Here is a 21293-nt window from a genome sequence, read left to right on the forward strand (position 1 = left end):
ATACCACCTGCAGACCAAAGGGCTGGTGGAGAGGTTCCACAGGCACCTGAAGACAGCCCTGATGGCCCGACTCACCGGACTGAACTGGGCAGACAATCTCCCTTAGGTCCTGCTAATCCGCACTGCTCTGAAAGAGGATCTTGAGGCATCCTCTGCTGAGTTGGTTTATGGTGTGCCCCTAGTCATCCTGGGCAAATTCGTGGAGGCTTCTGAGGACTTGGGAGAGCTCCCAGCAGCCATCTTATCTCAACTGCACAGTGCCTTGGCTCACTTGCCCAGTTAAGCCCAAATTCCACAGGTAAGCCAGGACCTTTGTCCCAAAGAACTTTGTCACCAGCCATCTCTCCAGTGGCCTTATGAAGGGCCATACTGCGTCGTCAGATACATCGGTTCCACCAGCATGTTGGACATTGGCAGCAAGGAAGAGACCTTCATGCTTGACCCCACGGCGCAGGGGTCAAGCACCCAAAGACAGTGTCCTAATCGCTGGTTCGGCAGGGTGGGGGGGTCATGTAGCAGACCGCAGGCTAACATGGGAAACAGCTGTCAAACACGGTAATTGAATAAATGATACGCGGGATGAGATGTCTGCTCCCAAAGGCCACAGGAATGGCAGTCAAATCGACCAATTGCCGCCAGCGGATTGCAGGGCGTCCAATCCGGGCCCGCGCATCCAGGACAGCCAATCGGCAGCCAGCCTCGCTCAAGCCATGCCCTGGTAGCGATGTTGCCGGCTGCCTATAAAAGGCAGAGCTACAGCTCACTAAAGTCAGTGTTGACTTCATGTGAGAGTCTTCTTTCTTCAACCTCAAGCTATAACTGTAGCAACCTCGCTACAACATTTATAAATCTCAATTGAGCAGCTTTATAATAATTCTTAAAGTAGTCGCAAACCCCCCAACTCATATTTCCAAGTCAATTTATTCAAAGAAACCCTAGGCATTTTATCTTTCTATAAAAATTTGTTAACCTCCATATTTAAATCCTTAAAATCTTTTGAAGGAATTGGAATGGGAATTGATTGAAAAATGTTTTGAATTAGGGAAAAAAAACGTTCATTTTAACACAGTTTACTCTACCAATTAAAGAAATAGGTAAATTATTGCATTTTTAAAAATCAGCAACAATTCTATTAAGCAAGGGTAAATATTTCAATTTATATATATTTTTAAAATCATTATCAACTCTAATACCCAAATCAGTCATTTCAGCCTTCTTCTTTCCACTCACACACCACCTTATGTAATTCCTATGCCATCGGTGTTCTGCGATTAGTAAGGTATTGCTTAACATGGTATGTGAGTGGGAAGGGAAGGTTGAGAACCACTACTCTGGACCCAATTGTTACTGAAACATTTTGCTTGAGAAAAATTGTCATTGGCCCATTTCCTTTGGAATTCTGAAACGAGGTATGATTATAACAGTGGTTTTCAAACTTTTTCTTTTCACCCACACACCACTTTAAGCAACCCCTTACTAAGAGAGCACCAATGGCATAGAAAATACTTAAAGACTGAGCTAAAGGCTCAATTGCTAAAATAAATAAAGCCAGGGACAAAGGTCAATCTTGTCGACTTGACCGAGTTAATGAAAAATAAGCAGAAATTTGTCCATTGGTAATAACTTTTGCCAGGGTTTTTAAATAAGGCTTAACCCAATTTATAAATGTAGAACCCACACCAAAATTCTCCAATACTTTAAACAAAAAGTTCCATTCCAACCTATCAAAAGCCTTTTCTGCATCCAAAGTTACTGCAAAACTTCAATCTCCTCTTTTATAAAATTCAAAGTTTTATTATTCGCTATTATATTAAATTCAACACATTTATAATTCCCCTCTGCCTCTCCTCTTGGACCTCCCAGATTCTAAAATTCTGGCATCGCCACCAATAAAAAGTAAAATATAGAAAAAAGAGAAAAATTAATACCAAAAATCCCCCCCAAATACTATATAAAAAAAAACCAGGACTACACTCCTCTAACTTTCTCATCCAAATCACAAACAACAAAGGTCCTAGCATCAATTCCAACAGAACACCACTGGCCACAGGACTCCAGTCTGAATAACATACCTCCACCATGATCCCCTGGCTTCGATGGGCCAGTCATTTTTCTATACACACTTTCAATTCACTGTGGAATAAATGTATCTGCATCTTCTGAGTCAGTCTACATTGAGGGACCATGTTAAACACCTTACTAAAGTCTATGCAGACAACATCCACTGCCCTAACCTCATCAACTATACTTGCCACCCCTTGAGGAAGCTCAATCAAGTTGGTTAGATATGCCCTGCCCCTCACAGACCTAGGTTGACTGTCCATAATCTAACCATGACTTTCTCAATGTGCACAAATCCGATCCCTAATATCCATTCCAACAGTTTCACAACCACCGATGTTAAATTTATTGGCCTGTAATTTCCTGAATTATCTTTTTTCCCTTCTTGAACAAACATTTGCCACTCTCCAGTCATCTGGGACCCCTTCTGTCACTGGTGAGGGTGCATCTTATAGCCAAGAATATTTTCATCTTATCAACAGTCTACAAAGTCAGAACTTGAAGAGTATTTGTATCACAATGCAGGAACTATCTCAACTCCCTCAAACACAAAAATCATTGATGTCCAGAGTCAGAAATTCAGGATTCTACATTCAAACACAAAGGTGCGGCCCACGCACACACAGTAATTCAGATACTAATCTGCATTTTGAAATACATGTGGTTTATTAGCATGGTGCATCACTAAACACGTATGAGGATTGCTATCACAACCAAAATTAACTGTCGGTCTGATAGCCCTCAGAAGGTGGTGAGGGCTGAAAGTATTCTCACATGCTGTTGGGTAGAAAGTTCCAGGATTTTAATCTACAAACAATGAGGAATTTCCAGCCTGGAAAGTTGGAAGCAAACTTGCAGGTGGTGGTGTCTCCAGGCAACAACTGCCTTGCCCGGGGAAGGGGGGAGGCAGGGTCTGATGGTAAATATCCCAAGTAATTGATGGTAAATGTCCCAAGTAATTGAAAGAGGCAAGTGAAGAGATGGTAAATATCCCAAGTAATTAAAAGAGGCAAGTGAAGAGATTGCTGGGGCTTTGACAAAGATCTCTGCAGTCTCATGAGTAACAGGTGAAATCCTGGAGGCCTGGAGAGTAGACAAAATTGTACCTTTGTTCAAAAAGGAAAATAGGGATAATCAAGGAAATTACAGACCAGTAAGCTTCACATCAGTGCTGGGTAAACTACTGGAGAGGATACTTAGGGATAAGATTTATGAACATTTGAAAAGGCATGGTCAGATTATGGACAGCCAGCATGGCTTTCTGCAGAGTACGTTATGTCTTACAAATCTCATCAATATTTTGAAGCGGTGACAAAGAGTAGACAAGGGTAGGGCAATGGAGGATGCTTACATGGACTTTAGTAAAGCTTTTGACAAGGTCCCTTATGATAGATTGATCCAGAAAGTGCAGGTTCCTGGGATCCAATGAATTAACAGTTTGGATTCAGAATTGACTGGCCCATAGAAGACAGAGGGTAGTGGTAGACCATTGGTATTGGGACCCTGTTGTTTATGATATAGCATATAATGACTTGGATGCAAACATAGGTGTTAATCAGGAAAGTTTGTAGATGTTGGGGTTGTAGTGCAGTATGCAAAAGTACTGGAGAAACTCAGCAAATCATGTAGCATCCAAAGGAAGGAATGAGTGGCCAACATTTCAGGCTTGAGTCCGTCATCAAGGAGGAAGAAGGAGCAGGGGGAGGAACTTGGGCTAATAGGTCACAGGAGGGATACAAGATCATAAAATCTTGGAGCAAAAGTATGCCATTCAGCCCATTGAGTCCACTCCACCATTCCATCACACTCAGCCCCACTCCCATGCCTTTTCCCCATAACCTTTGATACCATGACTATTTAGATACCAATCAATTTCTGCCTTAAAGACACCCAACAACGGCCTTCACAGCCACCCATGACAAAAAATTCAAGAGGTTCACCATTCTCTGGCTAAAGAAATTCCTCCAGTTCTATTTTAAACAGGCACACTTCAATCCTGAAGTTATGGCCTCTAGACCTAGATTCCCCTACCATGGGAAACAACTTTGACACACCTACTCTATCCAGGCCTTTCAACATTCAAAATGAGGTCCTCCCTCATTCTTATGAATTCCAAGTAGTAAAGTCAAGAGCCCTCAAATGTTCCTCATATACTAATCCCTTCATTCGAGGAATTATTCTTGTGAATCTTTGAATCCTCTCCAACGTCAGCACAGCCCAAAATTGGACCCCTCACCAGTGCCTTGAAAAGACAACATCACTCCCTGCTCTTAAGTCCTTTTCCTCTAGATATGAATTGCATTGGTCATCTTTACCACCGACTCAACTTAGAGGTTTACCTTTAGGGTATCCTGCACGAGGACTCCCAAGTCCTTTTGCACGTCTGAATTTTCTCCCCATCCAAAGAAGTTGGCCCTTTTATTCCTTCTACTAAAGTGCATGACCATACATTTATTTCATTTGCCACTTTGCTAATGAGAAGTGACAAGAATCCCATCTTTTTTCAGTTCTACTTTCCAACCTATATCTTCCTACGACCTCCTACCTGTTCACCTGCCCTCTTCCCCCTGCCCCTTTCTCCCTTGTCTCCTCTCCTCTCTCCATATTCAGGAGCCAGCCTGCTTTTTCCTCATACATGTACAAAATGTGGTGGTTACCCTCTACTTCCTTGGGATGCTAGGTGACCTGCTGATTTTCTCCAGTACTCGTGTGCATTGAAAAAATAGGTGTGTGGGTTTGTGTCTGTAGATTGGTTGTGCTGTGGACAGAGGGCTATCAAACTATATGATGGGATATGGATCAGTTATAGATATGAGGAGAGAAATGATAGATTTACTTATCTGAATTAAGGTCAAATGCAATGGGGATATATCCAGTTAAAGGTAGGACTCTTAGAAACATTGTGCAGAGGGATTTGGGAGGTTCAGCCCTTAGAGTCTTGAAAGTGGCACATCTTTAAACTGCCCCTTTTTTTAAATAGAATTGTAGGTGGTTGGAAAAGGCTACCAATGGGTAATGGCAAAAGTAGATACAATAGCAGCATTTTGGAGGATTCTCAGTAAGCACATAAATACATAGGGAACAGAGGGACAGCTATCATGTCCAAACAGCAGAGTTTTAGTTGAATTTAGAGGGGCATCAAGCTCGACGCAGACATGTGGGCCTGTTCCGTGTTCTATGTCCCAGTCCTTGTTAGTGGAAAAGGTCACAGCTTTGGCAGGTACTGCTGGAGTAAATGAATCCAGCAATCAACTCAAATGTATTTTTTCTTGGTATACATTCCCAAAGGGAGAGAGGAAGGATACCTGCAATCCAAAGATGGATTTCAAGGGTTTCAAAAATTTAACTAGATTATTACAACTAATAACTGCAGTTTGGAAAAAAACCTTCTGTATTTCAGGAACATTTATAATCCTAACTAAAACAAGTTACAGAGTGATAAGGTGATGGTACTAAATGAAGGAAAGAGGGAAAGAATCTTGAATATTATTCAGGAGACACACTTGATTTCATCTGAACACTCTATTTTCAGACAATTGGTGATTTTATATTTCTTACCATACATAAGCAGTACAAAGAACCTGGGGAGGATTTTGCCAAAATGACTTTATTTATTATACTTAAACTAAACGTGATAATTTCAAATTTGTTGGCCGCACAGGCAATCATTTTTTTGGGTATAAATCATACAAGTTGCTGGGTAGGGTGGGGTAGGGGGATGGGGGAAGAAGGGAGTTACGTTCTTAGAAAACTGTCTGTGTCATTTGCATGTACATCAAAAACAAAGTTTAAAAAAATTGTACCCACATAAATTCTGTGAGAGCACGGTTTATTTCGCATCTCAAAAGTTTGGGTTGTGATTTGTGAATTTACATTACATGAATGGTAGAGGGGCCTCATCAGTACTTTGTTTCAGAATCTGAGATACCTAATGATTTTCATCAGTTACCCAACAAAGTGGAAAGCTTCACACCAAGTGCTGATTTTTCTTGTCCTTAAAAGATCCTGATCCCAGTTTAAGAAATCTCAGTTCTGCAGATCAAAAAATATTGCCTCTGTGAAAGATTTGTCTAATTTTATTTATTCTGCATAGTCAATCATCATTGCATGAAATAACCCGACGATCTGAAAACTTTGTTTCCAAGTATCACGTACCTTGTACATCAGTGATAGCTGGTACAGCCTTAACCTGAATAGGACGCAACGGTTTGCCTTCAACAAATGGTGCCTCAACCGATTCAAAAGTAGACTGGATTTCAGAGCTGGAAGCAAAATTATCTATACCAAAGTGTTGCTCCTGCAGAAGTTCATCTAGGAAGAATGAATTGCAGAGTCACATTATGCCAGGATAATTCCAGCAATGCTCAAAATAAAGCCAGATAAAGAAAAACAATAATTTCATCCAGGTTGCCAAGTATTGAGACATGCAGATTCACGTCATTGGAGACATGCTAAATTCAGCACACTGTTTAGTGAATCCTGGATGTATTTCATGCTCCATAAGCTACTTCCTCAATCTATTCACTTATAAAATTGAACTTGCTCCACACCTGCTGATCTCAGCTGGGAGACTGACAGGAAGGGAAAGGGAACAGGCAGTCAGTGCACGGTATCCCTGTGGCTGTTTGCCTTGATAACAATTATTGGTTACTGTTGTAAGGGACAACCTATCAGGGAAAAGCCACTGCAGCCAGGTCTCTGATACAGAGTCTGACTCTGTGGTTCAGAAGGGAAGGGTAGTGAGGGATTCACTGGATAGGGGAATAGACAGGACATTCTATGGAGAGGATCAAGAATCTCGAACAGTGTGTTGGCTCTCAGGGGCCAGGGTCAGAGACACATCTGATCGAGTCCATGAAATTCTTGAGAGGGAGAGAGATCAGCCAGATATCATGGTACAAGTTTATACCAATGATCTTGAAAGAAAAAAGGATGAGATCCTGTACAGTGAATATTGGGTGTTAGGAAGGGTGGTCAACTCTGGATTGCTGCTTGTGCCACACACAAGTGATGGCAAGAATAGGAAATGATGGCAGATGAATGCATGGATTGCATTATACTTGTCGTCAGACTCCTGAATGCTTTTTGAGTTCTTTTATAGCAAGAAATTACCAGTAGACCAAGGAAACAATTCAAGCATATTCTCCAAGCCTCCTTAGAAAAACTGTAACATTCCTATTGTCTTGTAGAAATCCTTGGTGCACAACTCCTCAAAATGGATCACTTAGAAGGGCACTGAGACCTTCAGGTCTCTTTTTTGGGAGCACACCGAATCCAATGTGCACTACCTACCACTGGTCCTTCACGATATATTGACTACCTCACCTGCAGATTTCATCAGCCATAGAATTGGGGTAGAAAAGGCATCCTTGATGCTGAGGGAGTGCCTACCCAAGAGGGAAGTGATTCTGAAACTATGGCGATGAAACAAAAAAGGCAGTGTGCATAGAATTCTGATACAGATCTGGTCAATTCATTCACTGGAAAACCTTGTTTTATATAAATGTCATTCAGAGGGACAGAAACCAGCTCAACTCAAAAGGTAGATAACACTGTTTCACAGAGGGGTTAAATATTTAACAGACAAACCAAATACTTTTTCTTCATTTCAGACACCTGTTTTTTTTTTACTCATACCTTGAGGATGGGTTTAAAGCCTGAAATGTTGGTAATTTATCTTTTCCTCCTATGGACGTTGCGAGACTGGCTGAGTTCCTCCAGTGTTTTTACTGCAGTCACTTTCGTGTTTCACCCAAACTACATTATTCAAATAGGCTGGGAATTTGGGAGATTAGTGTGAAGTGACAACAAATGTCATAAAATGCATTAACACTACCACTAACAAAAGGAATTTTGATATGCTGTTTAAAAAGTCACAAGGGATCTGTGGCTTTACAAAGAGGCGAAAAGCATCAGAAGTTGGATTTAAACAAGAAGGTCTGCAGATGCTGTGATTGTAGTGCAATATTGCAAACGTTACCCAAGAAGCAGCATGGTTATCACAGCGGTTAGTGCAATGCTGTTACAGCACCAGTGACCCAAGTTCAAATCCGACACTAGCTGTTAAAGTTAGTATGTTCTTCCTGTATTTCCTCCGGGGGCTCCGGTTTCCGCCCACCCTTCCCAATTTACGGGGGCTGGAGGTTAATTGGGTATTTGTGTGACACAGACTCATGGGCTGGAAGGGCCTGTTACTGTGCTGTATGTCCAAATGTTAAATTTAAAATTTACATTTAAAAATGTAAACTTTTGGTCTGAGCCCTTTGTCGATGCATGAACAAAAAGCAGGGAGATGCCTAATTAAAAAGGTAGGGAGAGGAGAGATAGAAAATGGGGGCAGGGGAGGAGCATAGGCCAACAGGCAGTCATAGGTGGATAAGGCTGGGAGGGCAGAGGAGAAAAAAGCTGAGAGGTGATGGGGGAGAGGATTGCTCTCTGAGTGGAGAGGGAAGGGGGAGCTAGAGGAAAGGAGACTGAGAGATTGGTGAAGAGAGTTACAGGGTAAGAAGGGACCCAAGGAAACAGGAAAAGTTGATGTTAATGCCATCTGGTCAAAGAAAGTCCAGAAACAATCATTAGAATTTTATTCCTCCAATTTGAGGGAAGTCTCAGTTTGGCAGTATACGAGGCCATGGAGAGAATTGTCAGTGTGGGGATGATGTGTGGAATTGAGCAACTGAGAGTTCCTTGCTGTTGCAGGGTACAGAGCGAACATGCTAAACTGAACGATCTCCCAGTTTGTGTCCAGTCTCCCCAATGTGGAGGAGGTCAGTAAATGAAGTACCAAGTGAAGTACTGTTTCACTTGGAAGCACTGTTTGGGGCACAAAATGGTGGTAAAGGACAAGATGAAGATGCAAATTAAATATTTCTTACAGTCACTGGTTACCGAGGGAGCAACGTGTGGGAAGAGATGAGTGGACAAAGGAGTCCCTGAGGGAGAGATACCTGCAGAAAGGAAAGAGTGGAGGGAGATGTGTTCAGTGGTGGTACCTTGCTGTAGGTGACGTAAATTACGCAGGATAATATGTAGGATGCAAAGGCAGGTGGGGTGGTCAGAAGATGAGGGGAATCATTAATGTCGGTTATCCATCTCTTCTGCAACTCTCTTTCCCTATCCCCTCCTTTCCTCCAGCTCCGCATCCCTTTCTCGTAGAGAGCTATCCTCAGCTCTCTCCTTTTATCACCTCAGCCTTTTCTCTCTTCCACTGTCCCACCTCTGACCCATACTCCTGCCCCTTCTTCTACCCCTCCTCCTTTTCATTCAGATGCCTGCCTGTTTGCCTTTGCTTATACCTGATGAAGAAACCAGGCCCAAAACATGGGTTACCTTTAACTTCCTATGGAATCTATGTGACATGCTGAGTTACTCCAGTATGTTTGTGCAATACACTCGACCCCAGCATCTGCAGACTTTCTTGTTTAACTGCGATAATCCCAGTTTTGTAATGTTTGACCATAATCTCCATGCATATTATTCCTAACCCCTGGCTAAAGAGGAAGGTACTCCTTCTGAACCACCTTTTATTGATAAGATTAAGAATTTCAACTTGAGAGGGGTTGGAATTTCCCTCCTTTTAGAAAAAAGGTCAAGCCATCAACAGGAATTTTGAAGGAGGAAATAAGGGGAGAGTGTTTTCAGTGGACAGGAGAAGAGGAGACAGATTTAATATAGAAACACAGAACAATACAGCACAGGCCATCCAGCCGACAATTATTTCACTAGTCCCACTGACCTGCTCCCATTCCATAACCCTCCAGTCCTCTCTCATCCATGTATTTATCCAATTTATTCTTAAACTTAAGATTCACATCTGCATTCACATCATTCCACTCTCCCACCACTCTCTGAGTGAAGAACTTTCCCCGAATGTTCCCCCTACACTTTTTCCCCTTTCGGCTTAAAACTATGACCTGTCATATTTATCTCCCCCAATCGAAGTGGAAAAAGCCCACTCATATCCAATCTATCTCTACCTCTCATAATCTTGTAAACCTCTATCAAATCTCCCTTCATTTTTCTTCGCTCCAAGGAATAAAATCCTAAATTGTTTAATATAGACCACAGAATGCTACAGCACAAATAAAAAAAACCAATCCAGTCGGCCCTTCTTGTCCGTGCTTAATATAATTCGCAAAAAAATGAGAAGAATGATGTTTAATGATTTATGCACAAGTGACTTTAAAAACAAATGTACATAAATGCTAAAAAGTCGATTTCAGAGTGTGCAAGAACTAGGATTGTTCAAAGTTGCAGCACACAGATGGTGAGGTCATCTCCCCCGAAGCTGCATCATTCCAGGATCCAAACACAAGACTACAGGCTCATTGAAGTAAACAAGTCTGCAGATGTTGGAAAACTGGAGCAACACCAACAGAGATGCTGGAGGGACTCAGCAGATCAGGCAGCATCTGTGGAAAGCAATGGACAGTCAATGCTTTGGGCCAAAAGAGTTCATCAGGAATTGCAAAAACAGGGCAGATGCCAGGATAAAAGGATGGGAGGGGAGGAGGAGCACAGGCTGGCAGGAGATATGTGATACAGGTGGGAGGCGGAAGAAGAGAAAGGAGCTGGGGGGGGAGGGTTGTGCCACGTGATGACGTTGGGTTAGACTGATAATCCCTGCTCTCCTCGAAAAAGTGACAAAAAAAGACTATAAACGTTACAGAAAATATAACGAAGAACTGTTTGAAGAAATACAGAAGATATTAATAATGCCTCCAAAGAAGGATAAAGGCCTTACTACTGTTCAGGAAACCGAGCAAGTAAAGGAACAAGAAAGAGAAGCCTACCTTGAGAAAGGATCCTGGAGCTGTCTCCAAGGTAGTATCCAAGGGAAAGAGACCAGAAACTGGGGAGACCTTGGACACTGCTGAAAAAGATCTCCCCGACAATGGCCGCTGACATCGAGTGAAGTAACTGAGCCTGTGCGAGGAGTCACTCATGTGCAGTGCACAAAAAAAGGAAGAAATTAAAAAAAAGATTCCAGACATTCACAGCTCCAGTGATCAAGAGGAGGACCTAAAAAAGCAAAGGAAAGAACAAGAACGACCTCCAATCAAGAAAAAAGCAGAAAAAGGTGCAGAAGATAAAGATCTTCTTGTGAATTAAAGCAAATGTTAGAATTTTTTTCACAATCCATGGAAGTGCTAACTGATGGAAGTAAAGAAGAATGTTGATAAGATGGAAAGATTAATGCAACAGGTGGACACTAGGTTTGAAATAGTGGATGGAAAAATTAAAGGGAATGAGTCTGAGATTGAAAACATTAAAGATTAAATGAAGAAAGCACAAGCAGAAGCAGCTGCTAAGTATGACCAGTTAATGCAAACAACAGACGTTTTGGAAAATTTTAGTAGACCGAATAACATAAAAAATGTTGGACTTAAAGATGGGGAAGACGGTCAAGGTTTGAAAAGATTTTTTCAATGATGGATACCTGAATCTTTGGTCAGGCTGAATTTCAAGGAGATTTGGAGATTGAGCTAGCCCATAGGGCACTGAGACCTAAACAGCCTGACCAAAGGTCCCATCCAATATTTGTCAGATTCCTTCGATATGAAGTAAGAGAGAAGATATTGGAACTGGTGGCAAAACAAGCTAAAGAGAGACAATCACCTTTTATTTATAATGGAAATAAGATTTTCTTTTATCCAGATAATTTTTGATTGTTGAAAAAGAGTAAAGAGTTTTAATCCAGTTAAAGATGTATTATGGAAACAAGGCTATGAAGTAGCGGCCGTGTAGCTTGTCGAGTGAGAACCGAGTCGCGTGGTTTTGCGGGCCGCGGAACAAATAAACAGGTGAATACTCACATAACAGAGTGGTACTACATGCTGGAAAACAACGCGTTGTCCTGCTGAGTATCCTGCCGGAAGGCGCAGGACATTCACAAGGATCAATTTAAACCTGCCGGTCCTGTGGATCGAAAGCATTCCAGTAGCAATGTCCCGCCTTGTCCCATAGAGCCCAGGACATGCAGAGTATAAAAGAACATTGTAAAACCTGAATAAAGTCAGTCTTGAGTTGACTACTTTGGTGTGTGTTTGTATTACTTTAGTTGCTCTACTGTAGTAGCCGCTGCAATGCCTTTATTTTGAGATATCCAGCTGTTTTAACCATATACAGTACAGAACAGGCCAGTTTGGCCCTACTAGTCCATGCTGGAACAAATCCCCACCCTCCTAGTCCCACTGACCAGCACCTGGTCCATATCCCTCCAATCCTCTCCCCTCCATGTAATTATCCAGTCTTTCCTTAAATGTAAATAACGTTCCTGCTTCAACCACCTCCGCCGGAAGCTTATTCCACATCCCAACCACCCTTTGCGTGAAGAAATTTCCCCTCATGTTCCCCTTATAATTTTCCCCTTTCAATCTCAAACCATGGCCTCTGGTTTGAATATCCCCCACTCTTAATGGAAAAAGCCTATCCACGTTGACTCTCTCTGTCCCTTTTAAAATCTTGAACACCTCCATCAAATCCCCCCTCAATCTTCTACGCTCCAGAGAAAAAAGCCCCAGGCTGCTCAACCTTTCTCTGTAACTCAAACCCTGACATCCTGTCAACATTCTCGTGAACCTTCTCTGCACTCTCTCTATTTTGTTTATATCCTTCCTATAATTTGGTGACCAAAACTGCACACAGTATTCCAAATTTGGCCTCACCAATGCTTTGTACAATCTCATCATAACATCCCAACTCTTGAATTCAATATTCCGGTTTATGAAGGCCAACATTCCAAATGCCTTCTTCACCACTCTATCTACCTGAGTATTTTGAAGGTATTCGTCCCAAGAGGGAGGAATAGATTTTTTATTGAGCCTAATGAAGCTGATTTATTGCCTGCGAAAGATCAGAAGATGGTTTTCGATACCTGAATTAATTATATAATTGAGAGGTTTTGCTGTAATTGAAAATATATTGAGTTTCGAGCTTAAAGAGGGAGGAAGGTTTAACCTATATTGTGCGTGATCTATTTTTATATTGGGTAAAATTAATCGGTTTATTGATAAGATTATAGTAAGGGATGGTATGGTGTTCCGAGTGAGTTAGTGGGGAATTTGATACATCATGGGCACCAATGCCACATTCTTTGTATCCCACATAGATCAGGGGAATAGAGTCACTTTAACATCAAGTGCCTCTGGGGTTCCTTATCTTTTTTCCTGTTTTCTTATCTTTTCCTTTTTTGGTTCTTAGCTTGGACTATTTATATTTGCAGCATTTTATACAAGGGTCGGGTTAGATGGGGGGGGGGGTGGAGGGGGATGCTGGATAAATATAGGTTTTAATTCTGATGTCTAATGGTGGCAAAATTGTCATATTAATATTAATTGAATTCAGAATCAAATAAAGAGAAAGACATTATTGAGTTATATGAAAAAAATTAAAGTAGATGTGGCTTTTATACAAGAAACATTTAACGGAAATAGAACATATGAAATTAAAGAGAGATTGGGTAGGAAGGGTATTCTCTTCTTCATTTAATTCTAAAGTTAGATGAGTGGCAATATTAATAAATAAGTTTACCAGTTGATGTAATGATTGATAAAGTGGGGAGGTATGTGATGATAAATTGCAAAATATATTCTGAATATTGGACTTTGATAAATATATATGCACTGAATGTAGATGATGGAAAATTTATACAAGATGTTAATATGCAGTTAGCTAATGCAAAGGGGAAAATAATTATGGGAGGAAACTTAAATTTAACTTTTGATTTGAAGTTGGATAGATCAGGTGGTGTTATGGCTAAAATAAGGTAAAAAAAAAGTTAAAAATTTTAAGAATGAAATGAAACTTGTGGATAGTTGGAGGAGGATGCATCCTGGTGTTAGGGATTATTAATTTTATTCTTATAGGCACAAGACATATTCCCATATAGACATGTTTTTAATCTCCTCTAACTGCAGACAAGAGTTTATAACATTGAATATCAAGGATTGTGTCTGACCATTCAGCTTTAGTTATGTCAATTTTACTGGAGGGGGAACTAAATATAGATTCTAGATGGAGGTTTAATGCAGCATTGTGAAAAAGGAAGGATTTTGTGAATTTATAAGGCAACAGATAAAACTTTTTATGGACCTGAATGAACATTCTGTAACTAATAGGTTTGTGGTTTGGGATTATTTTAAAGGCTCATTTAAGAGGACAATATGTTATATGGCTAACGTTAAAAAAAATATGTTTGAAGTTAATTATTTGGAAAATGAAATAATAAAGATGGAAAAAGAATTGCAGAATCAAATAAATGATGAGAAAAGGAAAATATTGGATTTTTAAAAATTGAAACTTAATACAATACAAACATATAGAGTAGAGCGGGATACAAGATGGACCTGACAAAAATATTATGAGTTGGGAGATAAAGCACATAAAGATTTTGCATGGCATTTGAAGACTGAACAAATATCAAGAATAATAGTAGCTATAAAACAAGATTCAGGTTATCTAACATAAAACACAAGGTATTAACAATGTGTTTATTAAATTTTATAATAAATTATACCAATCAGAATCTTTGAAAGATGGGTATAAAATAGATGAATATTTGTCAAAAATTACTTTACCACAGAAGAGAAGATAAAATTAACAAATCCATTTACAGTTACAAAATTATATGATATATTGATGTCTCTACCAAACAATAAGGTCCAGGGGAAAATGATTTCTCTCCAGAATTTTATAAAGAATTTAAAGACTTATTAATCCCAATATTTATGGGATTGTTAGATCAAATGGAAGATCTTTGGGACTTACTGCATATATAACAGTTATTCCAAAAAAAGGGAAGGACCCTTTGCTTCCATCTTCATATTGGCTAATTTCATTATTGAATTCAGATTATAAAATTTTGTCAAAATTAATAGCTAACAGATTAGCTAAATGTTTACCTAAACTGATGAATATGGACCAAATAGGCTTTATTAAAAATAGAAGATCAACAGATAATATCATTGGATTTTTAAGTTTATTAAATATGGCACAGAGAAGAAAAATACCATCAGTGGCTTTAGCCTTTGATGCAGAAAAGGCATTTGATAGGTTAGAATGGGATTATTTATTTAAGTATTGAATGTTTTTGGGATTCCAACAAATTTTATAAATTGGATAAGAGCATTATATAAGTGTCCTAAGGCTATAGTGATTACAAATAGATAAATATCAAATTCTTTCTTGTTGGAAAGATCATCTAGACAAGACATTCCATTGTTTTTTATTTGCATTGGTTATAGAACCTTTAGTAGAGGTGATTAGAAGAGATAATGAGATTGAGGGCTTTAAGATAAATGATAGAGAACATAAAATTAGCCTTTTTGCAGATGATGTAATATATCTTACAAACCCTGAAAAATCATTAAAAAAAGTAAATTATTGATTGGCAGAGTATGGGCTGGTATCAGGTTATAAAGTAAATGCTGACAAAAGTGAAGTGATGCCTATGACTGAGATAGATTATGTTCAAGTTAAGAAAAGGACAAAATTTAAATGGAAAAATGGGACAATTAGATATTTAGGAATTAACGTTGATAGGAATTTAAATACTTTATTTAAATTAAATTGCATATCTTCATTGAAGAAAATTAAAGAAGATTTAATAAGATGGAAGAATTTGCCAATTTCTTTGTGTGAAGATGAACATTTTTTCTAGAACACAGTATCTTTTTCAATCTTTACCAATTTATTTACCAACAACATTTTTTTCAAGACTTAAATAAAAGGGTAAGAAGATTTATTTGTTGAGATAAAATGCCCTGGATGACATTGGAGAAATTAACATGGAAACTTGATCGGGGACACTTTGACTGCTAATTTTAAAATTTACTATAAAGCAGCTCAACTTAGATTTTTGTCTTCCTGTTATCAGACCGATGAAAAGACTATGGGTACAAATTGAAATGAGTAAAATAGGATTAACTAATTCTGAGCATATTTTGTATAAATGGCATGAAGTATTATTAAAAGGACAATTAGATATACCAATTCTGAGACATATGCTTAAGATATGGAATGGAGTACATGTAGAAAGTGGAATGAAGAATTATCACTTGGCTAAAATGATATTAAACCAAAATCCTTTAATTCCTTTTATGGTTAATAATCCCTATTTTGATGTTTGATATAATTGTGGAATAAAAAGGATAAGGGATTGTTTTTTGGGTCTGTTTTTTTGACTTTTGCCCACTGAAGGATAAATATAATATACCAAATAATACTATTTTTTCCTATTATCAACTTAAATCATATTTAAAAAGAAAGTTAGGGAGGAATTTTAAATTACCAGAACAGAGTCCATTTGTATATTTAATAACAGATACATTTATTTGAAGATTTATTACTAATATGTATATAAAATTACAGGAAACTATCCAGAAAAAGGATTCATTTAAATCTAAATTGAGATGGGAAAAAGATTTAAATATTCAGATTTAGGTAGAAGTAGGGTCAAAATTATGTTTTAAAGTATAACTAATACAATTAATGTTAGACATCAAATGGTACAATTTAAATTTTGACATCAATTACATTATACTCCATATAAGTTACATGGAATTAATTCAAATTGCACTGATCAATGCTTTAGATGTAATAAAGAGGTAGGATCCTTTCTGCATGCAGTCTGGCAATGTGAAAAGGTTGATTAGTTTTGGACCACCGCTACTACGGTGGATGCTACTAAATAAAGGCAAACACACACAAAGGTAGTAAACTCAAGACTGGTTTATTGCAGACATACAGACCTTTTATTCCTTGCCTGTTAATGAGCTCGTTAGTGAACAGCATGACCAGCAGGTTAAAGCTATGAGCCATTAGGCAGTGACTTCATCTGATCCATTCGCTGTACTTTGGCGCCCAGCACTGCCAGCCCATGATGTGTCAAGTAAGTCTGTGAACTGATGGTGGCGGTTTGCAATACCATGATGTGCGCCCGCTAAATCACACCCCCCCCCCCCCCCCCCCAGAATCATCACCATAACTTAAGATGCCAGATACACTTGACTTAGGCGGATGTCCACGTTGCTTGGGTTGAGGGCACTGAACTGGTGAAGTAGGGTCCCTATGGGCGGGTTTAAGTCTGTCCACGCTGAATAGCTGTGGATGCCCTCTGATGTCTAATGTATATACCACGCCATCTCTCTTAATCACACAAAATGTTCCATCATATGGTTTTAGTAATGGTGCTCCTGGAACCTGTCTTCGTACGAATACAAATTAAGTGTTTAATAGTAATTGGGGCACTTGTTGCCTAGGTTTGCCATGCCAGTTGGTAGAGGATGGTTTGCTGTTAGCAATACCCTTGTGGAGTTGTTGCAGGACGTCCATGTCTGAATTACTTGTGAAGTGAATATCTCCTGGAACCATAAAGGCTGTACCATACATCAATTCTGCAGATGATACAGACAGATCTTCTTTTTTGAGCTGTTCATACTCCTAATAGAACCCAAGGTAGTTCATCGACCCAGTTGAGGCTGGTGAGTTGGGCCTTCAGTGAAGATTTAAGTTGTCGATGGAAACGTTCCACCAGGCCATTGGACTGCGGATGGTACGCAGTAGTGTGGTGCAACTGTGTACCACAAAAACGAGCCAAGGAAGCCCATAACACCGAAGTGAACTGTGGTCCACGGTCCGAAGTTATGTGTGTAGGCACTCCAAATCTAGCAATCCAATTAAGATGAAAGCTCGAGTACATGCCTCAGTATCTCTGACTGGTAATGGAATGGCCTCTGGCCAGCGTGGGAAGCAGTCTACTACCATGAGAATATACTTCATGTGCTGTGATACTGGTACTGGTCCAACCAGATCCATGTGCACATGCTCAAATCTTCTGCGTATTGTTGGGAAAAGCTGCAGGGGTGCTTTGGTGTGGTGTTGAATTTTCGCAGATTGGCAGAATATACATGTTCGCTCCCATTGTGCGACGTCTTTTTTCAACCCATGCCACATGTACTTGTTTGACATTATTTTGACTGAAGTCCTGATGGATGGATGTGATAGATTGTGAATGTCATCAAAAAGACGCCGTCTCCAAGATAATGGGACCAATGGCCGAGGATAGCCCAACGATACATCACAAAGGAGTCTGGACTACCTTGTTGTGGTGCCACCTGTTGAATGTCGAGTCCAGTAATAGCTGTACTGTATGCCTGTATATCCGGATCTGCGGACTGTGCCGCAGCCAGTTCAGCAATTTTGACTCCACCTTGAATATGGGACACACTTGATCGAGAGAGCACACCTGCAACCAGATTCTCCTTTCCTGAAATATGACGTATGTCCATATTAAACTCCGAAATGTAGGACAAATGCCATTGTTGTCTTGCCGACCAAGGATCTGTGACTTTGCTAAAGGCAAAAATGAGCGGTTTATGGTCTGTGAATATGGTGAAATGTCAACCTTCCAAGATACAACAAAAGTGCCTTATAGCCAGATAAAGTGCTAATAGTTCTCGACCAGTTCTCGCTGGTCTTAGATGACAACTAAAGAAGGCAAGGGGCTGATAATGGCCATTGACGTATTGTTCCAGAACTGCACCCACAGCTGTTCCCAAAGCATCTGTGCTAAGCATCAAAGCAACTTCAGGATTTGGATGTGCAAGCATTGTTGCTTTGGCTAATGCCTCTTTGGCGGACATAAATGCGGCCTCAGCCTCTGCGGTCCAGGTAATGTTTTTGTTTGGAGCAGAGAGGATGTCAAACAAGGGTCGCAGGATGTCAGCAATCCAGGGAATAAATCAGTGATAAAAATTTATCATTCCCAAAAATTTCTGTAGCCCTTTGACGGTGACAGGTCTGGAGAATGTACAGATGTCGTCTACCTTGCCTGATAAGAGATATGCTGTCTGCTGTAATTTTATGCCCTAAGAATTCTATGGTTGACTTGCCAAATTGACACTTGTCAAGGTTAATTGTCAGACTAAAGTCTTGGAGCCGTTGGAAAAGGAGGAGCAAAGGCAGGCGGTGATCTTGCTCATTTTGATTTGCTACAAGGATGTCGTCCAAGTAAATATACGTAAAGTCTAAATCTCTGCCTCGAGTGTCCATAAGCCGCTGAAACGTTTGTGCGGCATTCTTTAAGCCAAATGGCATTCTGAGGAATTCAAAAAGACCAAACGGCGTAATAATTGCTGCCTTGGGAATATAATTCTCATGAATCGGTATCTGATGATATCCCTTAACCAAATCAATCTCTGAAAATAAGCGGCAATGATGCAGATGGGCGGTGAAATCCTGTATGTGCGGAATTGGGTATCTGTCAGGTATAGTGACATCATTAAGCCTATGGTAGTCACCGCAGGGTCTCCATCCACCTGTCTTCTTGGGTACCAAGGGCTGTTTTAGTGTCGGATGATACCCAATTGTTCCATTGCTTTAAATTTTGCATTTGCATGCTACAATTTATCAGGCGCCAGACGACAAGCCCTGGCATGGACTGGTGGGCCCGATGGGCTTTTCTTGAGGCATTGAAGTTAAGGGTGAGCATATGAGGAAGTTCGTTGAGTAGAACAGTCCTTGTGTAACGTATGTACTCGGAGCTGTGAAACTCTCCCCTTGATGCTCGCCAGTAGATATGTTTGAAAGGTGGTGGCATGAAGAAATTTTCTGCGTTTTAATTCTACCAATAAATCATGGGAACATAACAAATCCGCACCCAAAATGGGTTGAGCGACAGAAGTGAGGACACATTCCACTGGAAAGTGGTTCCACCTATTCCAATTGCAACTCGTCTAGTGCCAAAACTTGGAATGGCAGTTCCATTCACCGCTTGCAGGGTCAAGTGGCATTTTTTTTTGCGTCCTTTCCAAATAGGTCGGCGGGAGAAAACTCAGTTCAGCACCTGCGTCTACAAGGAATTTGTGGTACCCGCATCGTCCTGAAGATACAATAGGCGTGTATGTACGCCAGCTGCCGAGGCCACTACTGGCAGCCAGGTCTCTCGTTTCCCGACTTCTTTTTGTAGTGGGTACATGGCTGGATGCTCTTAAGGGCACTTTTTCCCCAGCGGCGATGGTAAAAACACCACTCTCAATGTACATCAGCACCTTCCTCTTTCTTGGATTGGTCTGCAGATCCAGGAGGCTGGTAGGATGCGGGAGATGCTTCTGTTGCAAAAACTGAATGTATTTGGGCAGACTCTTGTGTAGGATACGATAAAGCCTGTCAACCTCTCAAGCTTTGTCATGGGGACGGCAGAAATCAATGTTTCCAATGGGTATGGCAACGTGAGCTGGAAGATTTGACAGAAATAAGGTTTTGAAAAGAAGTCAATGTTAATGACCACGTGACAATGCCAGCATCTCATTCATCAGGTCTGATGGATTCTAGTCACCTAGGCCTTCCATGTTCAAAAGACGCGTGCCACGCTCATGCCGAGTAAATTCCAATCTGTCAAGAAGAAACTGGCGGAACCTGGTGTACTGGTCTTCTGCCAGAGGATGAGCAATAAATTCGCTTACTCGCGAGGCAGTGGCCGCATCCAATGTACTCACGACATGCCAAAATTTTGTGTCTTCTGCCATTATAACCCGAAGACGAAACTGGGTTTCAGCTTGAAGAAACCAAATTCGAGTCTGATGTATCCAGAAAGCCCAACTGCATTAACTGTCATGGCAGCGGCAGTTATTACTGCTGTTGAAATTTCCTCCTTTTCCATAATAATTCAAATTAGTTGAATCTTAACTTCGGGATCACCAATTTGTAGCGGCTTCTATGGTAGATGCTACTAAATAAAGGCAAACACACACAAAGATAGTCAACTCAAGACTGGTTTATTGCAGACATACACAGACCTTTTATTCCCTACCTGTTAATGAACTCGTTAGTGAACAGCATGACCAGCAGATTAAAGCTATGAGCCATTACCGTCCCGCACCTTTAGGCAGAGGCTTCATCTGATCCACTCGCTGTACTTTGGTGCCCAGCACTGCTAGTCCACGATGTGTCAGGTAAGTCTGTGAACTGACGGTGGCGGTTCGCAATACCGCACTGTGCGCCCGCTAGGTAAGTTTTTTTTGGGACGAGTTTTGAAGATGCAGATATTGAAGGATCCCAGAATATTTTTATTGGGAGATATTTTTCAATTGAGGTTGGATATTTATCAGAAAAGGTTTTTAAGTGTAGCAATAGCAAAAAAAATATAGCTGTAATGTGGAAATCAGTTGATATCATGGGGTTGAATAGATGGCGAATGGAATTATTAAAATGTATATCATTAGAGAAAATAA

General features: G+C 40.3%; 1 protein-coding gene across 2 annotated transcripts in view; it reads right to left on the minus strand.

Moving 5' to 3' along the window:
* aplp2 (amyloid beta (A4) precursor-like protein 2) overlaps positions 1-21293 on the minus strand; it is a 189930-nt gene that overhangs the window by 30845 nt on the left and 137792 nt on the right. The window contains exons 12-13 of one of the 2 annotated variants that reach the window (XM_069894363.1): positions 6217-6372; positions 5874-6093 (exon numbers count right to left, since the gene is read on the minus strand). In XM_069894363.1, coding sequence (XP_069750464.1) covers positions 6029-6093; positions 6217-6372 — 221 coding nt within the window. In that variant the 3' untranslated portion in view covers positions 5874-6028. Of the gene's footprint in view, positions 1-5873; positions 6094-6216; positions 6373-21293 lie in introns of those variants that run through there. The other variant, XM_069894362.1, reaches the window with a different exon arrangement.

The sequence above is a fragment of the Narcine bancroftii genome, chromosome 8 (assembly GCF_036971445.1).
Source record: "Narcine bancroftii isolate sNarBan1 chromosome 8, sNarBan1.hap1, whole genome shotgun sequence".
Lineage (NCBI taxonomy): Eukaryota > Metazoa > Chordata > Chondrichthyes > Torpediniformes > Narcinidae > Narcine > Narcine bancroftii.